The 19,835-nt window shown below is 35.9% G+C and overlaps 1 protein-coding gene across 5 annotated transcripts in view; it reads right to left on the minus strand.

Annotated features, from left to right (window-relative positions):
• BLTP3B (bridge-like lipid transfer protein family member 3B) overlaps window positions 1–19,835 on the minus strand; it is a 57,972-nt gene that overhangs the window by 27,707 nt on the left and 10,430 nt on the right. For 3 of the 5 annotated variants that reach the window (XM_075749389.1, XM_075749407.1, XM_075749399.1), the window contains 8 exons: window positions 12,473–12,635; window positions 11,331–11,369; window positions 9,547–9,638; window positions 7,784–7,973; window positions 4,703–4,843; window positions 3,978–4,148; window positions 3,217–3,397; window positions 1,781–1,864 (listed from right to left, as the gene is read on the minus strand). In XM_075749389.1, the coding sequence (XP_075605504.1) occupies window positions 1,781–1,864; window positions 3,217–3,397; window positions 3,978–4,148; window positions 4,703–4,843; window positions 7,784–7,973; window positions 9,547–9,638; window positions 11,331–11,369; window positions 12,473–12,635 (1,061 nt within the window). Of the gene's footprint in view, window positions 1–1,780; window positions 1,865–3,216; window positions 3,398–3,977; window positions 4,149–4,702; window positions 4,844–7,783; window positions 7,974–9,546; window positions 9,639–11,330; window positions 11,370–12,155; window positions 12,214–12,472; window positions 12,636–19,455; window positions 19,524–19,835 lie in introns of those variants that run through there. The other 2 variants (XM_075749416.1, XM_075749382.1) reach the window with 2 other exon arrangements.

The raw sequence follows: 19,835 nt of genomic DNA on the forward strand, positions 1-19,835 counted from the left end.
TGAAGGATTAATCACAATTTTCAAGAAGACTATACCAAAAGAGCTCCTTCTAAATATTCCATAGGCCAGAAAGGTACAAAATCAGAAGAGAGTCTGGCAACAGTCACAGAAGTATATAGCTGTTTCCTCCTTGCCCATTGTAGTAAAGTATTAATAAGGTGTTGTCCATAAGTACGCAATAGAGCCTCAACTTCAGGGTAGGAAGTTCTGTATGCCAGATGACGGCCTGATACAGCACTATATAGAGGCATGATACCTACACAGCCAGAGAACTCCCTTTCAACTTTTGAGATTAATATATGCTCATTTTACTTTGACTAAAGGGACTCTCCCCCCACCATGATGATAGTTTGTCCATAGAATTGCCACACCCTTCTAAAACTGTGAGGATGACCTCTTAAAGTGGAAAAATAAACTTTCTGACATGTTCCCTCCCCCTCCACACATACACCCTATTGGATCAAACACCAGCACCTTTAGCAGGTTTTTTTTGGTCATAGCTAATTTATTAGTGAGCCCTAGGTTTCTGTTACTTAAACATAATTGTACAGAACACCATTTAAAACTGCAGGAGAACAGTACCTTTACAGGCACCACCTTTGCCCTGCAGATGATCTTTTCCACCTCTGGTTTCACATAGTGGGAGTTTTGTCCCATGTAGCCATTACCTAAAAGCATTCTCACGGAGCTTCTAACATGCCTGTCCAGGAGCTTACTGTGCATGGTTCAATCTGGCTAAGAATCCTTCCAAAAGAAACAACCTATTTATTTCCCTGGTTGTCTGGATTTTCTCTGAGGAGAGCTCACAGAAATCATAGATAAATTAGGTATTAGTCCAATCTATAGCAAAGAAAGAATACTGTTATTCTTAAGCATATGCTTTTCTGTGGCTGTGCATGTTTATTTGACCTACACTAAATTACATTTTTTAAGGTGCAAAAACTATACCTCCTACTTATGAATGAAATCGATTGACATTACAAGACTCCATCTGAAATCATGAGTGACAAGGAGGATGTAAGGTAAGCTACTGCTAATGCACCTGTTTAACGTATGTGGATAATCACTCCAAAATGACTGGTTTTGTGTTAGTAAAAAGCAAAAAAAGCACAACCAGCCCCCTCCACCAACTGAAAGCCCCTCCACTGTACTGGACTGCCTTTGATCTCAAATTCAACAGCAAACTTATATCATCTCTTCTAAATTTTTTAGATTTCTGAAAAACATAATTACTATGAAAGATTTGTAAGAAATTCTTCTTTGGAAATTGCTAACATCTGTGTAATAACAATTCCCTACAAATTTAACAAAAGGCAACACAAGTAAACCACAAAGATTCTTGCTTAGCAAAAAAAAGTAAAAACAAAACATTGCTTGGAAATGGTAATAAAATGATAGAGTTTGATATGGAAAAAAGTCTGTTGGATTAGAAGACTGCATCTGACTCTTGCAGATACCCAGTCAGTGCATTCTCAATCTGTTGTACTGCCTTCCCCTATTAACACACAATTCTTTTCATGTCAAAAATGTGTAAACACCATTTCAGTGAAGAGGAAAAGCATTTGGCCTAAAATAGCTCATTCACAGAAATCAAATTGGTTCCCAGGTTGTTGCTTTTGTTGTTTGTTTTTGCATATAAAAGGAAATTAAAAGGTGTGTATTTGAAATGTTTAGAACATTATTATCCAAGACATATACATATACACACATAAACAAATTTTTAGTATTTAAGCAAGATAGTTACATACACAGGCAATTCACAAAATGTTCACTTTCATACCTGCTTTGTGAAATGGATAATAGTCCACTGTTAAATAGCTGAAGGAAAGCTGCATGGCCCCTCCTGTAACACGCCTATTTGAGTCTGTAAAATAAAACAATGCTCAGCTCTGCAGACATCATATTTAGCATGTTAGTGCTCATGTTGTTGCACGCCTTCAGGCATCTAACAGCTACTTCTCCCTCCCCTTTACTGGTTCTCCTTACAACCTCATTATCTTCCCTCAAAATTTTTCATTCAGATGGTTTTCCCTGGTTTCTAAAGATCAGCTTGTAGAACTCTGTACTCTGTCACTGTTCTTGGTCACTACTAACAAACTGCATATTGTTTTAAATGCTATTAAAGACAACTCTGTACACCTATTATTGCAGTTTTTCTGAAACAAACTTTTCATACTGAATATATTATTATGATCAGTCATTCAAAGTCAATGTTTACTTTCAATAATGTTGTAAATACAATTTGTTTTCTTATTTTAATTGACAAATATTATTGCAGTGAAGAGGTCTTCTGAGAGCTCTATGTTCTGATTTCTCCACTGCTGAATTTAAGCTTCATGGCCAAAAATAAAGGACCGATAAAGCGATCTCACTAAGAATGATAAATCTCAACCGCAGCAGATACACTGCATGTAAGGAAATACGTCTCTAGCCAGTCAACCTTATGCTCTGCTGCTATGCAAGTGTCTTCCCTAATCAGGGAAATACATTCACTGAAACCTAAGTTTTTCACACTCTTTTCTTCAGCAGACCTTGTATGCCTCTCTCAATTTTTTCAGTGACTAGCCAGATCCTTGGATATATGCTGATATGTCATTCTTCTAATCACTTTTAAAAGGCAAGAAAATAGTGTCATTTGTCTTCTTTTTTTCTGATTATAAATATGGCATACCGCAATAGCCTTTCATTTTAAAAAAAGTACAAATATTACATACAAAATTATAAGAACACTTGCTTCATTCTTTCAATTTGCTGCAGACATACCAAATTCTCTAAAGTAGTAACACGAAGAGGACTGCTCTTTTATTGGTCTGTATTTTATAAGGAGTATTACAGAAGCAGATTGTACAGCGACCCTTTCAAGCCAGAATAATCTTGCTACCGCATTCTTGATAACCCAGTTAACTTATAATGTAAAGAAAAAGCCAGCAGTTACAATCAGACCGGACAGAATCAGTTTCTAGAGGACAGGAAAAGCACTAAAGCTACAGGAACCATTAGCAGTTTTTACTGCATTTATTCTAAAATAATTACAATTAATAACAAAATGATAGAGACATCTAGCTAATTTTAAATGTGTCTACAGACACTGGAAGACAATTCTGAATATTCCTCTAAAATAAAGACAGGCTTTTGATTAGCATTACTGTATTCCTCAAAATGTCTTCTAAAGACAATTATGGTTCACAGGCATGCTACTTTAAAAAAAAAAGTTACCTTTTTCTTTAGAATGGATATCATCACATATATGTAGGTCCAAATGGGAAATTACTAAGTGATGAGAAGTTTCCTTAACATCAAAATCATTAAACAATTTTACTATGGCATCGTTTTGATCAGGTGCTGCTGTTGTCTGGTGCGCTTTCACCTGCTGGGAACTGGGCGCAGGGGCAGAGCTCTGAAAAAATGTTTAGTTATATCAATTTGTAAAGTTTACCCTTCCTTTCAAGCATCAGTATCCTTTTACTTACTCAAAACACGCCTTTCAAATACGGAAAAATCTGCAGCACATGCATTCACCTTGGATTGTTACCGAGATTTAAGCGTGCTATTTTAGAATGAAGCTAAGTGAAGCTAATGGCTAGGGGTCACAAAGAGGCAATGCCAGTTCATCCCCCCATTCTCCCGCTCCCCACACTTCTGTACACCCCCGTCACTTGCAGCTCTGGTATCTTTTTAACTTTTGTTGCAAGCCATTCAGGGAACTAAACCAGCAGGTTTGCTCTCCAAATCAAAATATTTTCTGGTTATGAATTTAAAAAAAATAATTAAGACACACTAAGGTAACCTTAATGCTTCATTTTTTGTTTGGCTCATTTCTGCTAGTTTAGCTCCCTAAACTGCATCACAATAGGGTCAAACAACTGAATGAAAATGAATAACTGAACATTCTCTTATATAAATTAACACAACTAACCACACTGTGCTGTATTTTAGAATACTTGATAATGACATAGTGAGACAATCAATTATCATACCTGTGCTGTTTCAGAAGCCAAGCTTTTTCTCTGTTCTGTTGATTTCTCTATGGCTTCACTAAGAGATTTGGCATACTGCACCATGGCTTTCAACTGAGAATCAGTCAAAACCCATAGCAAATCATCCAGAATCAGAACCAGTTTTGATGCCACTACATTACAATCTTTTAACTGTAGAATAAAAAATTAAGTCAGTCAAATGGGTTTATTAAATACTTATATTTCTTATATCAAATACAAGAAAAAAAAAGTTGAATGCAAAAACCACCCTTCCCAAAAGGCAAATTTCTTCCATATAAATAACAAACATGTTTTTTATTTTAAATTGTATTCCTCTCATTAACTAAAGAGTACCTAAGATATAGTATATTTATGCCTCACTTTTTGTTTGACATTCATTGGATATTAAACTGATGCATTTCTCTAAATGTAAGTAATGTAAATATAACCTGAATCTAGAGAGGTAAGACAACATGCATCGTCATAAGATTTGCAGATCAAACGATTTCATTAGTAGGACCTCTGCAAGGTCTTCATCTTCAAATTCTGCCTGCAATACTTCTTGTAAACAATTTTACCAATTATAGGTTATTAAAAAATTAGTTCAGGGATTTCTACATTTATATGGCCTAAATTTAAAACTTTTATTATGTGCATGTATGCATTAAAAGCATGAGTTAAAAATTAATTCATAAAATAGAAGATTTCAAACTTTTCAAGTTTACCCTTCTTTTAAGCGTGACCCTAATTTTTGATTGGTTAGTAATCAGTCGAACTGGAGCACTCATGATTTCATGCTTAGAACTCTGGATTGCATCTGCTTCTATTCTGATCATCTGCCAGTTGATTTCTTTAAAAGTCAAAACCTTTAAAGAGAGAGAAAAAGAGAAAAACACCTCTAGTTTACTTGAGCCTAAGCATGTGCATGTATATATCTGCACATATATATATACACAAACATACTCACATTTATCCTTCATGCAGAGCTATATGATCAGAACAAACACAAGGCACTTATTACTTCAGTTACAGGTGTCAGGAAGTAAAGCCCTGATCCTTCTCTCTACCTCCAGAATGTCACAGAAAGGTTAAGCTAGTTCCAAACAGGCAGAGGTAACAAGCAGCATTTAAAATATTCAGAAGAAAATAAAGGTCACAATTACTGAGTACTGGGTTGCTTTTGGTAGAAGAAAAAAAAGAAGATTGTATACTTTAGTTTCAAAACGCTAAAGCCTAATACATAGGAAAAGAGCCAGGAGGGAAGCAAAGCTACAGGATGGGAAAGATTTTTGGAGGGGTTTATTTCAATTAAAAGAGAAAGTTAAATATTGAGTACATTGTATGCCATATAGGCCCCACAAACTTTGAATCCATGACATGAATTTCTAGAAGACACAGCAAGCAAATGTTAGAATAATGATAGAAGAGCAGCAAGTACAGTCGGATATTGAAAATCAAATACAGGAAAAGGAGTGATCATCCAGCAGCAACATCATAGAATCATAGAATGGTTTGGGTTGGAAGGGATCTCAAGGATCACCTAGTTCCAACCCCCCTGCCATGGGCAGGGACACCCTCCACTAGACCAGGTTGCCCAAAGCCCCATCCAACCTGGCGTTGAACACTTCCAGGGAGGGGGCATTCACAATTTCTCTAGTGAACCTGTTCCAGCACCTCACCACCCTCATGGTGAAGAATTTCCTCCTTATATCTAATCTAAATCTACCCTCGTTCAGTTTAAAACCATTACCCCTCATCCTGTCACTCCATGCCCTTGTAAATAGCCCCTCTCTATCTCTCCTGTAGGCCCCCTTCAGGTACTGGAAGGCTGCTATGAGGTCTCCCTGAAGCCTTCTCTTCCCCAGGCTGAACCATCCCAACTCTCTCAGCCTGTCCTCATAGGAGAGGTGCTCCAGCCCTCTGATCATCTTTGTGGCCCTCCTGTGGACTTGCTCCAACAGGTCCATGTCTTTCTTGTACTGGGACCCCCAGAGCTGGATGCAGTACTCCATGTGGGGTCTCACAAGAGTGGAGTACAGGGTGAGGGAGAATCACCCCCCTTGACCTGCTGGTCACGCTTTTTTTGATGCGGCCCAGGATACAGTTGGAAAACATCAAATGAGCGGGTTATCAAAAGGAAAAAAAAACATTAATCCTAGTTTCCCTAAAACTTCTTCCTACATTACTCTGAAGAAAAAAAGATCAGCCCCGGGGAAAGTGGAAGAGGGAAGAGTTTGTTTGGTGTGTGTCTTATTTTTCAGCTGTCATTCTCTTCTTGTCAATTTGACAACTGTACAGCCTATGTCCTGCGAATATAAGCAAAGACTTAAGTAAAACATATCCAAAGTGTTTGAGGAGGCGGCACGCACAATGAAGTGAGCAAGATGAAAAGGCACAGTGCAAAAGTAGCCTGAAAAATATTATCTGCAGAAAAGCAGAGTACCTACCCTCCTCATCCAGGAGATGCAGCATGAATAGAAGCTTCTAAAAAAATTCTAAGGAGATTCCTTATTACATTAAGAGTGTGGCTACAGTGCAAAGCTAAAAGCTTACTCCCTTAAAACATATCTTTATAGTACAGTGTTGGTTTTGTTTTTTCACCTTTTCATGCAATTTACTGCTAACAAATCATTAACTACAGTTTCTAGAAATCTGTGGTTCCAGAATTCATTGCACTAAGAGGAACACTCCCCAAGGAAAGCTCTGTTGTGTATGGGGTGACTATTCAGAATCAAATTCTTCCTAAAAAGCACAACACCAAAAAATATGGCAATATAAAATTCCATCTAGTCAAACTTCAATTCCTCCTCTTTAGAATTCATTAACACATGAACATTAGCATACAGATAAGCTGCAGAAAAGGCAAACTGTCACAAAATAGTTTTCAACTTATTATTTTTGTGGTATTTTTTTAACTAACATTCTCTTGGGGGTTCTTTCCCTACATAAAAAGCAGCTACCAGACTCCTTAACTCTGAGTAAACTCTGTTTGTTTCGGAATAAGTGTCTCTAAAAGGGCAAACATGGGCAAAATTTGAAACACTTATTTATCCAAGGCCAGATGCATGCTAAAGTAAGTCCTTCTCAATACAACATACAATATTTAGAACCACCCTTGTACTCAGTATCCATTTTACTTTGATTACATGGGAGAAAGCAAAAGAGTGGTGTACACCACTCTAGGACATCCATGTTAAGTTTTCCCCTGACAGTAGAAGAGTATGCACTTCACTGCTATTACATTTTGTATACAGATGATTCAGTTATTCCAAGAAAAATATTTAGTTCTTGCATAGGAACTTTACCAAAATGCAGTTAAAACTGCTTAAAGGAAAAAAAGAATGCTTATTAGGCAAACCCTCACAAGCAAATAAATAACCAGTTAAAGCTTTAAAAATAATAAAAACAGTAATAAAAAAACAGCATACCACCTTATCCTTCCACATTTAATACAGCATTCTTTTTTTCTTTCAGTACTCTTCAAGTCTGGTCCAGTTTGCATTTTAAAACGGTCACAAACTTCAAGAACATAAGGGGGGAACAGTATGTGTATGCTTGCCCTGGTCTTTGCTCTTCCCTAAGAATCCACTTTGGCCACTGCTAGAGACATGACATCTGATCAAACTCACATCCACCATTTTTATATCCCTGTGTTCCCAGAGGACAGCTAAAATTACTGAGCACAGAATATCTTCATTCCCAGTAATGGCATGTTTCCTACACATACAGTAAAAGGTTTCAACTCTACTTCCTCCTCCTCTACCACAAAATCAAGGAAAAAAAAGTTAGCAAAAGATAGTATTTACCTCTCCACGTTGAGCTTCTTGTATTCGGGTAAATCTGAGGTCAGCATGTTCCCAGTTTGCATTTACACTATATATTCTCAGCTGGGAAAGTTCAAATGAAGCATTAAAGGCTTTTGCACCAATCCTTATTATAATGGAGTTCACAGAAACCGAAATGCCTTCGACCACTTTTTCAGCAAAGCCATATTCACTAAAAAGTGAAATGCCAACATATTAAAAACACACCTAATGAAGGGGCATAAAATTAAACTTAATAAACAGCTGAAATACAACATGAAACAAACCATAATGTTCCTTATGTATTGTCCAGTTATGAATTTTTGTTCAATATACTTGATCTAGTTTCCACTGGTTTCCACCCTATTATCCTATTCTCAAAATAGTCATTAAAGAACATATTTTGGACCAAGATCAATCTCCATGAAGTATAACAATTTATGTAATTTTTCCATTATAAATATTTTATATTTATATATATGTAAAAATGTATAAAAAATAAAACAATATATTATACATACACAAGAATAAAAGTCTATAACATTACATAGAAATCTTACTCGTTTATGTAAGGAGTAATTCATATCAAATTACTTTTTTGACATTTCCAATCTGGTTAGTATTTACCTTTATAAGCTAAGTTATTCCACTCATTAAAACTAATATCTTTCATATATGCAAAATAGTATAAAGTATTTGCTTTGTTTCATTCTATAAAAGAAAGGCATCCTAAATGGTGGTTACATTTCTACACCAAATTAACATGCGTTCTAGTATTAAAAAAGATAAAGCAGTTGCGATTAATTTAAAAAAAAAAAAAATCTTATGTGTTCTGAATGCTTTAGATTAGTGAATGGAAACTTGTATTTTAAATGTTCTTTTAATATCTAACATTTTTTGCTTTTTTTTTTCTGCTTGTTTTAAAAGTACAGTTTATGTGGTTTGTCATTCCTTTCCCTTTTTATAACTTTCATCCTACACAGAATCTCTATGGCAATGATTTTCAGGCTGTACCCTAGGAGATGTAGAATCCCATGGACTAATTCTAAATATTACGCAGAAGTTAAAATAAGAGAAGCAATTGTATTATCAAATTCATTTCTCTGTATATGGGTCCTTATGCTCACTGAAAAAATGTTTTGGATCCGTAAAAAAGAAATGATTGGTGAGGTGTAAGGGGGTCAAAATCACTGATATAATGCTATATTTTCCCACCAAATTACTTGACTTCTGAGCTATACAGTGTGCATAAAATCTTTCAGTAAGATTTGGCTGATACAATGAAGGAAATAGAACACTACACTAACACTTAATACTGTTTTTTTAGATGAAACAAAGGAAAAATAAAAGTTGGAAAAATCCCACCCCAACATTTTTTATATATATATTTTCCAAATAATTTGAATTCTTTTCTTTCTTAATTTCTTTAATTTAATAGGTTGAATTCTTTAATTTTCAAAAAACCTTAATATCAATTAAACTTGTTAAACTTTTGATGCAGTGGCTGCACCCATATGAAACTTGCCTAGGAAACTCCATACATAGTTCAGATGTTCTTCCCAGGCTTGAGTCTGATAGTTCCATTATCTCTGCACATATGTAACACCACCCACAAGTGATAAAATAAAATTTTGGAGAAATGGAAATGTCAGGCTACAACCCCATATACTTACGGAAATTTTCAGGGGATCTAAGTGTCTTATAGTAATTCAAAACAAGTAATTTAACCTTTTTTTGATCAATTACATTTAAGTATCACCACTGACCTCTGTCCGGATGCCGTTGCTATAGGAGAGGGTCCATTAGGGGCACGTGGCTCTTCACATGTGCTCATTTCCATTACGACTTTATCCAAGGACTTGAAAAACAAAACAAAAAATTTGAGACCTAAGAGGTAACTAAGTAGAGAGATGACATATGAAGAACAAAAAAAAAACCAATAAAAAAATTACTTGAGAACTTTTCCTGAAATACACACGGAACATTTCTTACCATGTCAATGTTTGTGTAATATAAATAGGAGTTAACAAAGAACACCTGGATGTAGGTATCTGTCTACTCTCACTGGCAACTACTGCACTTTGAGAGAGGAAAAAATGCTGCATAGCATCCTTGGGTCCCCAAAGCACTCCTCAAAATTACATTGTTTATTATATAGAAAGAGAAATTGATTATGAACAAAGATAACTTAGTATTTGCCACTACGTTAACAGATGGATTTTCACAAAGGGCGACTCAGCTCAATGACAGTACCTTTGGCTAGACAAGTGGGTTCTAGTTACCTCCTAAGCTATGCAGAGAATGCTGTTCCAATTTAATTGAACTCTTCGTAGCAAAAATATGCCCACCAAAATAGTGGAAGTTCAGTGATGTAATAAAGGGCTGAAGTTGGACATTTAGGCCATTCAATTCACCTTCCTTTAGAAGTCAAAAAAGCTGTTGTACAGTCTGCCATTGAAGAGTGAACTTTTGTTATCAATTTCCATTTAATGCACTTGTTCAAGGAAAGCTTTAAATAAAAACGGTGACCTTGAAAGTTACCTTAGCCTCAAAGATTGTTCATGTAAGTTCAATAGACACAAACAATCAGGCCTTGCTACCGTAGGTCAAAGTATGTAATCTTTAAGAATAGCACAGCTTAAACTGATTTCCTAATTTGGCAGTTACATCTTACAGTCAAGAGGCTGAATCATCCCACTTCAGCATTACCACACTTTAAGCTCTGGGTGTCCAGAAGAGCAGTACAGACATTAGTACATTACAACTGGGTCACTAGCAAATGCACCAAGTATTTAAAACAACGTGTCTTTTCCAAGTCTGATTCAGGACTAAGGAATGACAAGCACATTCAGGAATTCACAGGAAGACTGGGAAGTACGACAGTTAAAGGAATATTAATTCCTAAGTAAACACAATTAAGAAAGCTTAGCCATCATCAAGCAAATCACTTCTGGTGCTACTACATTTCTTAGTATACTTAAAAATTAAAGAACAAAATTACACACATGTAAGAATTAGTATTACTTCTAATTGTTGTTGAGTCCTATTTACAAATTTTGCATTCTATTTATATCCAGGCCGAATCCTAGGCTGTTACAGAAACCCTGTAAATGTTATATGTATCAAACCTGCTATAACTGAGAACATCAAGTACAGTACAGAAGTAGAACAGAAAAAAGTCCTTAGAAAAGAGAGCTCCAAAAGTCAGGCAGGAACTTGTAAAAGAGTTAGTTGGAAAAATAACTACTCTTCAGGTATACCCAAACTAAAATGTAATGACTAAAGAACTTGACAGAAATTAGCTAACAAATAAACATAAAAGTGATGATGTTCAAAGCCATAGATTAAAAAAACAAATCTACCAACAAAAACATTAAGGCATTTTGTCTTGGTCTTCCCCTACCCAGAGGACACTTAGTAAAGGCCTGTTTCAGTTATTCATTCCGTTATTTTTCAGTTATTTCTAGAGTCAAGTCAAGAGACTACACAAGTATTTAAGATAAATTCTGCTTTAAACAGAGTATATTTAGGAGTTGATCTCAGAACTCACCAAACAGATGGGATGTGTTTTCAATTTTGTCCATGGTATCTGCAAAGGAAAACATTATTCTAAAGCAAAGTAAATATCAGAAATACAGTAAAGCATTTGTTTAGAATATGGTTTATGTATACAAATTATATTTGTAACTCCTGAACTCAGAATAATATTACTTTCAAAATATCAATTTTATCTAATACTGTATAATAATTTATGTACACACTTAAATTTATTTTAGGTGTTAAAAACAGAACTTTAAAATCTACTTATCACTGAGCAGAAAACGGAAGAACAAAATGGAATCTGTCTCTTTAATACTGAGTTGTCACGCATCAGAAAAAGCAGCACTGTCTTCCACATTCTTTCCTTTAAAAGGAAAGAAAAATCCACATTTGCTCTGTTGGCTTACGAGTAATTGGATCCCTGCAACAAAGCATCAAGTTCACTGCATTCAGAAAAATCAGGACAATCTCCCATTAGGAAAAAAAAAAGGAAAGAAAAAAAAAGAAAAAAGAAGGGAAAAAAAAAAGACTGAAGAGCTGCCAAAGTTAGACCAGATCACAACTTGTGTCAAAAACAAGTCATAGCTCAATTTCTTACTCTCATACTAGTATAATCTAGTAGAAATTATATACATTGCTACAATTCTTAGCAGCCTCAAGGACAAAAAAGCAACATCTACTAGATTTAGAGTGTTTCCACATTTTCCACAAAGATCTTGGAAAGATATTTTTGGGAATAGGAAAGGAACAAGAAAAAAACCAACAGAAGTAATCTCTTTAAGAGAAGAAATATAACACACAAAAAAGAGAATAATAAATATAGTAGACTAATTACCATGGGCAAATACAAGCTTCTATCTCTACCTCTATTTCAGAATGAACAGGAATAAGTTCTGCTCAGAAATAAAAAAAATTTACAATAAATAATCACAGCTTATTTTCATCTTTTCCATATATATTCCATGTCATCACATGAGAAACAAAAATTAGTCAGAAATTAGTCCTGGTAACATCTTTGTTTTTCTCTAAATTTTTTAGCAGGCACTCATCACAATTTTCTATTAATACAAAGTTGCTTTAAAGTTTACAGAGACAGAAGGGAAAAAAAGAAAGATTCGGCTAATTACAATTCCAGCGCAGTAAAATACTCACCCTAATGGATGCTTTATTGCAAAAGACCTTGTTTATAGCAAGCCATGTTGGAAGATCCAGCATGTTCTGAAGCACCTCTTGATCCAGCTCTAAATTGGTCAGCTGACCTTCCCCTTTTAATGTGCTCAGGTTGATCTTGTCAGGTGACAGGTTTTTGGTGAACCTAAAACCAAAAATGTGCCTTAGGTAAATGCATGTAAAGCCAAACTGTCCCACATATAGCTGACAATTTAACTTAAAGCAATGGTCTGGGGGGCTGGGGTGAGGAAATCATGTTAGGTTCTTAGGTACAATTTCACCTTGGAAAGAAACAGTATCATGGAAGTCCTTTGTCCCTCTAAATTTTTGCATCTCATCAACTCCATGTACAAATACATAAACAGAATTAAATATATTATATGGTACCTTCTAATTTTTACATCGCCTAGAATAACAAGTCCTTAATTCAAAGCATTTAACTATTTATTTTAAACCATATGAGGTAGAAGTGAATCTACTTCGCTCTTTAGTTTTTTAAAAGGAGGAAAAAAAAATCCAAAATTTCTACAACACACACTGTCTTTCTTAGAGCAAGCAGCCGTGGCTTAGATTCACTCAGGAGGGGTAACAAAAAGCTACTCCTTTTAAATAGTTCCTTGCTATATATATTTACTGTTAAAATCTTGAAATGAAAACTTTTATTTAAAATATTCGTTAGGTTTAATCATAGAATTTAATAACATAAATTAGAAATATACATACAGCAGCATGGTGTATGTAATATATTGGAAGAAAACTTGAAAGGTTAATCTGATATACAAAAAATGTAACTCTTTAGAAGAGCATATATGCAATAAATTTCATTATATTTCAAAGGCACTATGATTTGCTGATGCAACAGAACAGTCTGCGTGACTGCATGAAATGGTTCACATCCTTGTGAGATAACATCAGAAAAATCATGGGTACTTCACTCTCAAATCAACAGCTGTAGCATTGTATCTACCACAAGCTGAAGAACAGGCTATACTTAATCACACTTGCATTCTGCCATGGAAATTTGTTTCTGCTCACAAATTGGGTCTGATTTTACAAGATTAGGTAATAGAAAATACTACTGTTTGCATTACACCTTGGGACTTCTCCCAGTGAAATCTCCCCATGCTGATATTTTGCGGGCAAAGAGCAAAGGGGTTTGTTTGTCCACCGTGATTGAACATCGCCCTAAAGCAACATCCCGGGAGCTGCAACTCCGACATTTCCTTCCCATTTGAGAGACCAATTTCTGTCTGAACTACAAGGTCCTTATTAAGTCAGATACCCAGGGGGAGACAGCAGAAGAAGGTGAAGAAGGGTGGGAAGCTTTCCCTCTTAACAGTTTCCAAGTGTGGCTTAAACCATGGCAGGCTTTTTCTAGTCCAATTGTTTTGCTGTGTTCTTGTGATGGCGAGCTTTGGAAATGCGCTTACCTAGCCTGACAAAACCCAAACGCCCATTTTACCACTCCTATAAAACATTCAGCCAGACATCATAAACTTACAGTTTCATCACCTGTTAATTTAATCAAAGAGGAGCTCTCAAAGATCAAGGCATCTGGGGGTGGCCACGATGCACAGGGGAAGAAGCTCATTCAGAATTAGAAGTTCACTTAATTATTTTTTTTTTTAACTATGTCAAGCTTGAAATTATTTGAGATGTATTTGCAAATAATACTAGACACATTGTTTACGATAAAAGTGTTGCAGTTGTTTCTGTATTGCTTAAAAAGCATAAATTATCCAGAAGGAATGAGCTTTCATTCATAAATAATATATTTTAATAATTCCAGTACTACAAGTATGTTAAGATAATGCTATTGACAAATACATTTTCCTTGACAACTAATGTACTTCTAAATGTTCCATTTAGAAACATTATGAGGGGAATAAAGGACTTCAAATTATTTAATTTTCTGGTTACCCTTCCTTGTTCCTTTTAACAACAAAGGATCATGAGAAGAGCTGAATAACCTGCCTCAGTAAAACATCCTGCAGTAACTGCAAAATATAAAGCCTCGTATCTCGGAGATCATTGACAAGTCTCATCTGACTCAGCTAATTCAAAATCCTAGAAGAAAAAAGCAGCTATTGAATGCTTTCAGTAACATAGTATCTCTCTTGCTCTCAACTTTTGAGATGAGGGTCAAGATAAGAATCACAAATTGATGTTGTTTTACAGTCACATTTACACAGCAAATGCCAATATATTCTGTCATTACACACACAGAGAGTCTCCTGAGACTCATGCTCTGTGGGAGAAGTCCCCTCAGGGTTCCCTGTCGCAATGGCACACAAGAAATGTCACACAATTTGGAGGTGGATCTAACCATCATCTTGGTCTCAACTGCAGACACGTGACAGTGGGACCCAGAGGATCTACAAGAATGGGTTTCCAAACTTCGCAGTGAGAAATACACCAAATACCATTAAGGAGGAGAATGGAGACAGCAAAGCCAATCTTGAGTTACTTCTGACATCCTTCAGACAGAATAGGAGCCAGCCCCTCCCAACAAGGAGCAGGACAGGGAAAGCAGTCTTGAAAAGGAGCATCATTCCCCCCCCCCCCATTTCTATATTTTTTTTTATTTCTTCTGAGAGTGTTGTTTTTAATTTGTTAACTCTCCTGCAGTCAGCAAAAAAGAAAAACGCTCTGAGTGCTGTTTCATTCAGCACAGACCAACATAAGAGGATCTCTACCAGTAAAGACTACACCCTTTATGTCAAGAGTCACAGAAAGAAACTTAACAGGTGAGTTGTGAGAAGGTATTTCAGGTGTAGGCACCTCTAGCAGCAGATCTCTTCATTCCACTTCCACGGCTGGAATGTGACCGATGAGTGGATGCCGAGGAGACGGTGGTGTTTCCTGAAAACCCACAGTAACTTCATAATATACAACAGCCACATCTGCTATGTCTATCTGCTTTGTCCAGAGCCAATTTTCCACTGAAGTTGTCAACACGTCAGGTTTCTGTGCCAGTTCCCTGCTCATTCTAAATTCACTTGTTCCATAGACTACACTTTTGTTTCTCTGTTGGATATTTTCAGCACTTCAGAACCATTTCATACTACTTGATATAACAGGAAAACCTTTTAGTTTTATGTAGTGGCCACTAATTTAAAATACAAAAAATTAGAAGTTGGCCTATTTGGGCAGCTAGGTCTGCAAAAGACAATGTGATCATACTTGTTAGTTAGAATTTACAAGATTATGATCTTCACGCATAAAATTAAAAGAAGAGCCAAACAACAAAAAGAAAGGCATTTTGAATTAAAAATAGTTTAAAAAAAGCCCTAGGGCAACCACAGCTCTCCAAATGGTATTGTTCTAGGATCCTACGGTACATCAAACTAGGACATGCCCCACTAAGCCACGCTACTTTGACTTTTCTTTATGCCGTGCTTTGCATTCAGTCAAGAGAGACTCGGGGAGAAGATGGACCACAGACGCACTGATGTGTGTCTAGTGCAAGTTCTACTGAACTTGGTATAATCATCACTGACAAAACTGCTACCCAGACAGAATCTGCAATTTAATATTTTAATACTATTAACTTTTAATTAGTAAATTTTATTTTAATATTATCCTAAATATTCTAGTGTTGAGGACGTTTTTTAGTATTTATTGCCAGGCAAAATCAAAGGAGGAGGCAGCATGGCTTTGGAGGCTGGCAAGTTATCTCTGTATCTAAAGAACTACTGCGTCTCTGAGTCAGTACTGTAACATAGAATGCTTAATTGCTTGAAGTTTGAGAGCTCATTGGGCTATCATGTTTATGATACAGTTTTTATGTAAAGCAGAGAGGTACTTCCCATAAAATTAGGGTATAATCATGTAATACTGAATATGTAGTAATTAGAAATCTTTGATCGTGTCATGATTATTCATGATTAGAAATCTTTGATCGGGAAAGCCATTTAAAAATTCTCTATGACCTTTCCATATAACTACTCAGAACTAATAATGTCACCAACTTCATGATACGCACACATTTTTCTCTCTGACTGGGCACAAGCAAACAGCTCCCCTCCCAGTTTACCATTTGTTTTTCACCCTGGTGTTCATTCCTTAGAATGAGTTAATTACTCCTTAAAAACTGGGTCAAACTGGGATCAGAGGCCTCAACAACAAGGCCGTTTCCCAGCATAACATCCCATGAACGCCTGATTGATTTTCTAGGGAACAGACTGAGTGTTAATACCCACTACTTGGTACAAGAAGTGAATAAAGCAGAACAGGGAAAAGTAAAAGGGAAGGGCAAGAGGAATGGAAATAAAGAACATGGTTGAGTTCACCAAAGCTTTCTGCTACACTATTTGGCTGTGGCAGTAAGATATCACTGTTATTGAGGCAATACATACTTGGTTTGCTAATACCACAAGATATTCTTAACAAAACTGTTTACACAGATTTACTTTCAATTTCACAAGCTACCCTTCCTTTCTAAAAACATATGATTTGAGGTTTGAATTACTATATCTCATAGCATGAATTTCAGTTCAGTTTTAATATTCAATTCTATAAGGTAGATTAATGCTATAAAATATTTTACCCTTTAAATGCAGGAATCCAGAAATATGAAGTTACCAATATTACAAGCTGCCTGACATAGCTCCCTCAGGTGCATATATACATACATACACACACACACACTAAATATTACTATGCAGTTAGATAGAAGGTTCAGTTGTAATTTACAGAGTATAATCTGACAGTTTAGTGAAAAGCATAAAAGAATGCACAGTAACAGCCCAGGAGTAAGAATCATATGTAGAGTAATAAGTTACAATCACTGTATTTTGTCAGGACCACAACAGTTCCTTTAATACTTTTCTCTTTAAAACAACTAAAACTCTACACAGAAGATGCCTTTTTTTTCCTTGCCTGAAATATTTATTTTCTAAAGTTTTGTTTGTGACAATGCAGGCTTGGAGCTCTGAATGGAGCACTCCACCATGCTTGCAGAGAAGATGGCCAACAAGTGAAACTAGAAACAAAAAACAACCAAAAAACCAGTAAAGCAGACGGGGGAAAACATTTCACTGAAAGCACAAGCTTATGGTTCGTATAATGAAAGCCACAGACCACATGAAGCTTAGAGCAGGGTTCCACAAAGGTTTGGAGAGAATACCAGATGCCTTGTCAAGTCCATCAACAGAAACTCCAACCTCTGGATTTAATAGAGAAATAACTAACGGAAGTCTGGATCACGTTTGGATATGGGATTCTCAGCTGTTTTGCACATCTACTGAACATACGATCTCTTCCACCTGGCTCTACCATCTGCCTCCCCTGCTTTTTAGATACAATCCTTCAGCAATTTGATCCTACATGTATGCTCTAATCATGACAGACTATGAAATCATACTATGTGCCACATGATTTGCTTATCTCCTTGTTATGAACTAGAACTCCTTAAAAAGATGTATGGTTCAAAACAACAGGCTCTGAAAAAGGGAAGCATGGCCTAACAAGGACTGGCAATTGTATCAAAAATAGAGCAGCAGAAATGGAACTGAAAGATGACTGGTTTTTATCCTGTTTCACCTGGCTGAACTACATTATTAGATCACTAAGGAACTCTATACCTGAAGCAAGAAAACCAGTCTTTTATCTGAGGAAAATACTGGCTTCCCATGACTCTAGGTAACAGGGTGAAAGAGATCTATCATCATTCTGCTCACTGTACCACTTCAAATTTTAAGACTTTGAGGTTAAATAGAAGAGGTACAGAACTCATTGTTAAATCTGCCACAGGAAAAAAAGCATTGACATCACCAGAGTGTTTACTGTTATGAGCAAGTTCCTCTCATCCGGTGGAACACCACAAATCAAAGCTGATTTTCAGTAACTGGTTTGATCTGGAAAAAAATATCTAAATCCCTCCCACCATTAAGTAAGGAAAAAAAAAAGTCACAGCAAATAGCATGCTGCAGGCAACATAATTTTCTTTCTCTTTTCTATTTTCTCTCTGGAAGCCAGGAGAAATATCAGCATCTCAGGAACAAAACATCACCTGCAAATTCTGAGCTCAGAAGCATTGCTATACTTTTCCCCATGGCAGCACATCATTAGTTAAGTCCAAAGTACGAAGATGCTTAGATCTATTTAAATAGCAGCAAGCCCTTGATGAGAAAAAGACAGCCTCCCTAGATCAAAAAACAATTCTACATACCAGTAACATTAAACACAGTAACATTCAGAAGAGTTCTTAGTAGCATTCCCTTCTTGATTCAGGTATGGTAGAAGAGAAAAAGTAAGACAGACATCCAGTCATACAGGATTAAAGATTTAGCTGTGATTAAGTGAATGGCAGACAGACTAAAGACAGGCTTTACAGTTGCAATGAGTGATTGACCTGTACTGAAACAGTAAGGCACTAATGAAAATTTTGCATGGATGTGACAGACCAGGGAATACAAAGCAAATACAAAAAAAGGAACTTCTGTAAAAGATGTCTATTTTAATGCTTCACACCTATGAAACAAGACTAGAATCAAGCAACTGATATCTTCTCTTGGTACTTTAAAAAACTTCAACCAAAAAGCATCACAAAAGGTGCTACAAAAATTAACTATACAGTAAGGGCTTAAGGCTAATAGAAATTGGTCTGGAGACTGCAAGAGCACTGATACCTAACATGTCCAAAGGATATACAGAAATCCAGAGGCACTTGAATATATTGCCCTAGAAAAAGTTGGTGAACTGTGATGTAGAAGAAACTTTTGAGTGAATAATTATTATACTATAATAATATAATGTAATTTTTAGTGAATCCTGGCTGTCCTAGGGATGTTCTAATTTTAATGCAGTGCATTAAGTAGTATTTTACCCAGCAAGAAACCATTAACTATTGTTTACGTAAGATTTGTAGTAAATGACTCTTGGCTCCACAGGCTGAGTTAAAAAATGCGTAAAAGTTGACAGGTAACATTAAAGTCATGTTATTAAGTCCACAGAAAACGGACCTTCTGAGGAAACCCAACATCAGCAACTGGCTTTGCAACAACAGCTGAGTCATTGATGATGCAAGATACTAGACATCTGAAGATATAATTCATGGAAATTACTGGGTTCTAAGTGAAAGATAGTTTTTTTTAGAAAATAAAGCTGGAATATAAGAGACAATTGAGGAAAAACTGCCTGGGATACAAGAAGATTAAAGTACTACTATGTATAAAGAATGAATGGTAAGTAGTACTAAATATCACTACAAAATACAATGGCATACCCTCAGCTTGGACATTATATCCACTTCTAAAAATATTAAAACTAATTTAGAAACAGAGAAAATAAAAAGAAACATTAATGACAAAGTAATGAACACCGCACAAAAAGTTAATTGGAT

Source organism: Balearica regulorum, chromosome 1 (genome assembly GCF_011004875.1).
Source record: "Balearica regulorum gibbericeps isolate bBalReg1 chromosome 1, bBalReg1.pri, whole genome shotgun sequence".
Classification (NCBI taxonomy): Eukaryota; Metazoa; Chordata; class Aves; order Gruiformes; family Gruidae; genus Balearica; species Balearica regulorum.